Source organism: Neomonachus schauinslandi, chromosome 5 (assembly GCF_002201575.2).
Source record: "Neomonachus schauinslandi chromosome 5, ASM220157v2, whole genome shotgun sequence".
Taxonomy (NCBI): domain Eukaryota; kingdom Metazoa; phylum Chordata; class Mammalia; order Carnivora; family Phocidae; genus Neomonachus; species Neomonachus schauinslandi.
The window spans coordinates 139,787,792-139,794,706 of NC_058407.1; the positions used below are offsets into that span (position 1 = coordinate 139,787,792).

The window sequence follows — 6,915 nt, forward strand, 5'->3', positions numbered from 1 at the left end:
CAGGGCAGAGAAATCCGAAAGAACGAGTCTAGAAGCGAACCTCAGCTTGGGGGCATAGGTGGGCGACGCTGCCTCCTGATTGGCCAACTCTAGGAATTCTCCCCGTTCATTGGCTCTCCGTCAGGGAGAAGGCGGACTCAATGGGCGAAGGGCTTTCTGGCGTGTAGTTCGAGCGCTTGCTGCGGCGCATGCGCTGTGTTGTTTCCCGGCGAGCCACGCGCGAACTTCCGGCGCGGGGAGGTGGCGGCGGAACTAGGAACGCCTGGGCAGTTGTGGGCGGTGTGTGTCTCGGGGGCGGGACCGGCGACGCGGAGCTCCGAGAGCCAGCGCTGGGCTGCGGGCGGTAGGGGCCAGCGCCCCGAGACAGAGGCCGAAGGTGGCGCGCGCTGCTGGGAAGTGCTGGGGGTGGGGTCACCTGCTCCCGCCGTGCCCGCCCGCCGCTTCTCAGCTGAGCACAGGCGAGGCTGCTGGGATCGGAGCGCGGTGCTCCGGCCAGGTCCGCGTTCCCGCTCGCCGCGTCCTGCCGAGCGACCCTGGTGAGTCCCTGGTCCTGTCCGAGCGGAGCCTTCTCCTCGGTCACTGGAGGATGAGAATGGAGCGCGTACCTTTCAGGGGTGTTGTGAGGAGTGGAAGAATAAAGTAAAGTGCTTAGTGTGTAGTGGAGAAGGACTGGAAACAAGCTGAATGCCTCACTCGGGTACCTGTTAAGAAACTGGAGCGCATCCACACCGTGCAATCTCCCAGAGTGGCTAATGAAGAAGCATTGTTAGGTGGAAAAGCAAGATACAAAATAGTATGTGCAGTAAGACCTCATTTATGTAAAACACACAAAAACACTTATTTTTCCCGTTTCTATGGATACATTTTCAGTGAATGGACAGGGAAAAGTCCAGGAGGTCACATGTCATACTGTTTATGGGGGGGGGGTGCAACTGCATTTGGAAGGGAGTTTCTATTTTATGTGTTTCTGTATTAAGTCCCCCTGCCTTTTTTATTATAACGGTCTGTGTCACTTTTTTTGTTGAAACAAAAGAGCAATTAAAGAAAATTTCAAAATATATACTTTCCAGGACTATTGTAAGGAGTAGCAATGTAAGGTACAAATATGTGTCACTCATTCGTATGTACCTGTGGATAAATGGCTTAGTCTGGTGTCTGTGAGCTCTTTGTTGACACCCCAGGGCCAAGATGTGTTTTGGAATTCAGAAGTTTTCAGATTTGACGAAGGTAATACGGTACACATGGTATATCAAGTAACTCCACCAGCAGAATCTGCAGCAATACTCAATAATCAAATGTATTAATTACTTTTTTTTTACTGAAGTGTAATACGCATACAGAAATACACATGGTAAGTACAGCTTGGTGAATATTTACAAGCTGAAGAAATACATAAATATTTTTGCTGTAAAACATAGAAACATTTATTTTAAGTGAGATAAATGGAGATTATGAATATGCTCACATCAGTAGGCCAGGTAGTAAAAACCTGGCAGTTTTGGATTTTAAAGCTGAGGATAAGGGGCTGTAGACCTGTATTGGTAGTCGCACGAGCAAGGCATTATGGGAGAGCCTAAAAAAAACTTCAGGGCCAGGAAAGGACAGGAGCAGGCTGGCGGTGTTTGCTCATTTACTGCCCCCCTCCTGCTTTTTGCTCTTTCCCCAGGAATACGTGTCCAGATGTCCACCTGGCTGCCACAGGGGATCCCTTTGGGAGACTGAAGGACAGGCTCCCAGGCCAAGGTTGAGGCCAACCAGTCCTGAGCTTTAGGCCAGGGGAATGGAAGCACCCCCGGAGCCTCAGGACGAGGCCCCTGGGGAGGGAGAAGGGCTGCTGATTGTGAAGGTGGAAGATTCCTCCTGGGAGCAGGACTCTGCCCAGCAAGAAGACAACAGGGATTCTGAGGTCTGTCGCCAGCGCTTTCGGCATTTTTGCTATAGGGATGTGGGCGGGCCCCATGAGGCCTTCAGTCAACTCTGGGAGCTCTGCTGCCGCTGGCTTCGGCCGGAGCTGCACACCAAGGAGCAGATCCTGGAGCTGCTGGTGCTGGAGCAGTTCCTGAGTGTGCTGCCCGGAGGCGTCCAGGACTGGGTTCGAGAGCGGTGTCCAGGGAGTGGCGAGGAGGCCGTTGCCTTGGTGGAGGTCCTGCAGAAACAGCCGGTGAAAGCATGGCCGCAGGTGAGGGTCCCCTCCCACACCCAGAGGCACCTGGCTGGTACCTGGCTGAAGAGAGGTGGCCATCTTCATATAAACAAGTCCTCCAGGGGTGGTGGGGGTGCAGAGCCAGAGGGAGCATCAACAGGAGTGCATCATAACAGGTGTTGCCTTTCTGAAAGACACTGTCCAAATTAATCTGGTTTCTTTTTGGTGGCTTTGGAGGGCAGCAGCAGGACCAAAGTGGGCATGTTCCAGGAAGGCAGTTTTAGCGCCACACAGGTTCTGCAAATGTTTTTTTATGTTCTGCTGTAGGCCAGGCCCTGGGGATACAGTCATGTGTAATGAGAGCAGCAGAGTAGGTATGAGAAGGTAGCTGTCCATGTGAACCCTGCTCTCTGTGGGGTGTTGGATTCTTGACCCTGGGGAAGGTGCTAATGAGTGGCTGGGGTGTGGAGTTCCGCCCTTGGCATGGAGGTCTGCCCCCACACCCCCTTACTAAGTGGCTCTGTGATTTGGCCTTTGGGAGCTGTTCTTGCCTCATGCTTGATCAGGGAGTGTCTGTGGGCACACAGCACTGCCTGGTGTCACCTTCTCCTCTGGATGTTTCTGGGACCCCATGTGGATCTCCTTCCCCACCCCCCTGCATCCTGAGGGACGTGTCCTATGTCTCCTTCCCAGGGATTAAGCTCTGTCTCCCCCATCTGGTCTCGGTGCTGATGAGCATGTTGTGGTTCCTGCACAGGAAGTGCCCTCAGAGGACGTGGAACCTGAGGCTACAGTCCAGGGACCCCAGGCCAAGGGGCTTCCCATGAAGGTGGGGGCACGAAGCTGGCCACCTGTACCTTGGGAGCAGCACAGCCATGGTGGTGAGTAATCTTGTAGGCACAGATCACTGGGCAGGGGCTTGGGTCCTTCCAGGGCGTTGCCCTCAGGGTAGCAGGAAGGATATTTCTTTCTTTCTTTCTTTTTTTTTTAAAAGATTTTATTTATTTATTTGACAGAGAGAGACACAGCGAGAGAGGGAACACAAGCAGGGGGAGTGGGAGAGGGAGAAGCAGGCTTCCCGCAGAGCAGGGAGCCCGATGCGGGGCTTGATCCCAGAATCCTGGGACCATGACCTGAGCTGAAGGCAGATGCTTAGCGACTGAGCCACCCAGGCGCCCCAGAAAGGGTATTTCTGTTGTAGGAAGCCTAGGAATGTGTGTGCATGTACATGTGTGAGAGCTCACTTCTGGCCTGGGCTGGTCTCTGTGAACCTCTCTTCTTTTCCTTCAGCCCAGCTTCCTGCTCTTAAAGAAGGGAGTACCAGAGAGACAACCGATACCTGCTTTACCTCTGAGGCCCATGTGAGTCACCAGTCCATTTGTCCCCTCTGAGGCCCTCGGTGCTGTCAAGTCCCTAAAATGGGCCTTGTCTTTTCATCAAGGCCTCTTCCATCCATCCTGGTCCTGCCTGGACGTATCCTGTTCCCCATCCCAAGGGGGAGTCCAGAGTGGCAGTCCTGAGCCAGGTTGTGTGTGTGTGTTTTTTTTTTTTTTAAACCTCATTCTAGGGACCTGTGACATTTGGAGACATTCCTTTCTATTTCTCCCGGGAAGAGTGGGGGTCTCTGGACCCTGCTCAGAGGGAACTCTTTTGGGACATAAAGCGAGAGAACTCCCGGAATGTTGCCCTGGGTAAGCAGTGGGTGCCCTTGGGGTCCTTGGCTCCTCTGAACTGGAAGCAACAGCCTTCTTGGGGGTCCCGGTGACAGAGGGTGGGCGCAAGCAGGCCGTACACCCCCGTATGTCCCTGCTGGAATCCTCAGTCTTTCCATCCCCTCCTTAGCTGGCTGGAAAGTGGGCTTTCGCTGGTTTTTTTCAAGAGCCCTGGGTGATTTTCCGTTTGTCTCAGTGTTCATTTTTCTTTGCTTTTGAGTGTATGTTACCATAAGATGGGTGCTTGCAACATGTCAGTACTGTGCTGAGCTCTCATACGGGCATTTTCTTGTGATTCTCACAACCTGCTGCATAGAGGTGTAGTCCCGGTTCACAGACGAGGGATCTGAGTCTCAGAGAGGTCAACGGACACTGAAGGTGCTGAGCTGGGGCTCTGTACAGTAGTTGTGAGGTCCCCTTAGCCCCACGAAGAGGGGTTGACAGAACACCCGTTGTCCGCGTGCCAAGGCCTGGGCTCTGCTCTTCGGAGGCCACCCTCCTGGAGCTCCTCTCTTCATTAGAGCCTTTCTGAGCACTGTCTGGGGATCGTCTCATTTAATCCACATGACACAGTGGGCAGGCTAGGATCATTCCCTGTCCAAATCTGTTGTTGAGTTTAAGGGACAAAAGCTTGTGGAATAAGAGCAGCCACATTGGCTGAACCCATGTAGGTTCTCAGTTTCTGGTAAGAAATACTGAGGGTTTGGATAACTTACAAACTACCTGAATTTATTCAGTTTTGGAGTTTGAATAGCCAAGGTTCAGAGGGTGGGACATGGGATGCCAGTGTGGACACTGGCATGGAAGTGTTGGGCGTATAATTAGTAAGTGTCTATGCAGCGCGCATCAGCCCAGATGGACCCTAGGCCTCTGCCTCTGAAGTGTTTCTCCGTCAGCAGTTTATCATGTCCCTATTTTATGGGCGAGGAAACTGAGGCTGGGGTCCTGTGCCGCCCTGGGCTTTCTGGACCTGAGTCCTGTTTCTGCCTTGCCCCAGCTCTGGTCCCGGAACCCAGTGGAACTGAAGAGGCCGCCCCCTCTCGGCTTGCAGGTGTGGGGCTCCAGAGCCAAAGCGAGCGATCCGGGCTGGAGGAGGCGGTGACGGCGCTGCCGGGCCAGGCCGGCGGTGGCGGCGGCGGCGGGCGCGGCGACGTGACTGTGTCCTGGAACCCCGAGGAGCCCGAGGCCTGGGACGGCGAGGCCCGGCCGGGGGCGCCCGTGGGCCGCGCGGTGGGGGCGCGGAGGGGGCGGCCGCCCGCGCGCCGGCGGCCGCTGCGAGACCTGGCAGCCGAGAAGCCGCACAGCTGCGGCCAGTGCGGCAAGCGCTTCCGCTGGGGCTCGGACCTGGCGCGCCACCAGCGCACGCACACGGGCGAGAAGCCGCACAAGTGCCAGGCGTGCGAGAAGAGCTTCCGCAGCTCGTCAGACCTGCTGCGCCACCAGGGCGTGCACACGGGCCAGAAGCCCTTCTCCTGCTCCCAGTGTGGCAAGAGCTTCAGCCGCAGCGCCTACCTGGCCGACCACCAGCGCATCCACACGGGCGAGAAGCCCTTCGGCTGCAGCGAGTGCGGCAAGAGCTTCTCGCTGCGCTCCTACCTGCTGGACCACCGGCGCGTGCACACAGGCGAGCGGCCCTTCGGCTGCGGCGAGTGTGACAAGAGCTTCAAGCAGCGCGCCCACCTCATCGCCCACCAGAGCCTGCACGCCAAGATGGCCCAGCCTGTGGGCTGAGGGCTGGCGAGGGCCCTGCGGCCGACCTGGAGTGGGGGCTGGGGGGGATGGTGTCCCCAGGGCGAAACAGCCACAGGCCCCCGGTGTTCTCTCTCCCCATCTGCGGCCTCCATCCTGGCTGCCTGCCCCGCCTCGCCCCTAGGCCTGGCCTACACTCCCAGGGCATGGAAAGTCCCCACCACCTCGCAGCCATTCCCCTTCTTGCTTCCCGGGTTTCTCTTGTCCTTTGGCTTCCTGGTGCCCCAGCACATTCCTGGCCCGTGGCCTCAGCGTGGGAGAAAGGCCTGGGCATCAGGGAAGTGTGAGGACTCTGGCAGGGCCTGGGGTCCCCCACCCCCCGGCCTTGCTTGCCCCATGGCTCTTTGTTGCTGGCCATGTCAGCTGAGTCCGTGGGCCGGGCCCTCTGCCCTGCCAAGCTGTGCCTTCTGGTGGGTGTGGAGGACAGGCCTTGACCTGCAGGATGCTTCTGGGTTCTGGGAGGGACAGCCCATCCCTGGGAGGATCTGGGTCCTGGGTGTGGCCACGGGCTTTCCAGCCCCATCCCTCCCCATTTCCAGGCCGTGACCACTTTGCCCCGCCTGGAGACATGGAAACTGCCTGCCTCTGCTCAAAGCTGACTTGCCCCCAAGCGAGTCCCTGAGAGCGACCCCTGCCAATCTGGTGTGGGTGGTGGCGGCTCCAGGGACAGGAAGCCCACACTGAAGACCAAGGACAGGGCTGGTGGAGGCTGGCTGTTCCCTGCTGCTCCCCTCTCCAGAGGTGTGGGGTTTGTGATACTTAACACTAGCACTCTGTTAGCGCTTTGTCGCTGACTCCCTAAGCACTGCATTCCATGATGCCGTCCGCATTGTCTGCAGATGGGCATTTGCAGGGACAGACCACAGGCTCTCCAAAGGAGCTCAGCTCTGCTGGTCTCAAAAGGGCAGCAGAAGATGTTGAATAAATAACGGAAACTTCCTCTAGGCTGTTCTGTTCTTAATGTGGTTGCTGGGTGGGGGTACTGGAATTCATGTCTCTCTGCCTCCTGGTTTGGTGCTGCCCGGGGCACTGGTGCTGGGTCGTCACCAGGTGGAGCCACATTCTTGGCTTCCAGGTTGGCTGGGCCGCAAAGAACAGCAGTGAGTCTCAGGACTCATTGGCCTGTGTCAACCAGTGTGAGCTGTGGACCAGGGGCAGCTCAGGATGGGACAGCTGGAGGCACCCCTCGCCACCCCGGCAGGACAACGCGGGAGCTGAGCAGGTCATTGCCAGGCCACTCCTTTTCTCCTCAATGGCGACCTGAAGAAACAGGCTTGGGTGTGGGGTGACTGGTGGGGGGCACGGTGTGCT

At 57.0% G+C, this 6,915-nt stretch overlaps 1 protein-coding gene across 2 annotated transcripts; it reads left to right on the forward strand.

Moving 5' to 3' along the window:
- Positions 1-282: 282 nt before the first annotated feature.
- On the forward strand, positions 283-6,520 carry ZNF213 (zinc finger protein 213). Of its 2 annotated transcripts, XM_021698339.1 has the most exons (6): positions 283-536; positions 1,667-2,179; positions 2,901-3,024; positions 3,434-3,504; positions 3,711-3,834; positions 4,907-6,520. In XM_021698339.1, the coding sequence occupies exons 2-6, from the start codon at positions 1,781-1,783 to the stop codon at positions 5,584-5,586; spliced, it is 1,398 nt and encodes a 465-aa protein (XP_021554014.1). In that variant the 5' UTR covers positions 283-536; positions 1,667-1,780; the 3' UTR covers positions 5,587-6,520. The 2 variants fall into 2 exon arrangements, with proteins under 2 accessions (XP_021554014.1, XP_021554015.1); XM_021698340.1 differs by lacking the exons at positions 3,434-3,504; positions 3,711-3,834 and having other exon boundaries at positions 4,853-6,520.
- The last annotated feature ends 395 nt before the right edge of the window (positions 6,521-6,915 follow it).

Bases quoted from the DNA above. Each gene is read 5' to 3' on its own strand.
- ZNF213 (XM_021698339.1), top strand. From the start codon at position 1,781: ATGGAAGCACCCCCGGAGCCTCAGGACGAGGCCCCTGGGGAGGGAGAA. The intron at 3,025-3,433 runs GTGAGTAATCTT...CTTTTCCTTCAG, and splicing joins GGAGCAGCACAGCCATGGTG to CCCAGCTTCCTGCTCTTAAA. The intron at 3,505-3,710 runs GTGAGTCACCAG...ACCTCATTCTAG, and splicing joins GCTTTACCTCTGAGGCCCAT to GGACCTGTGACATTTGGAGA.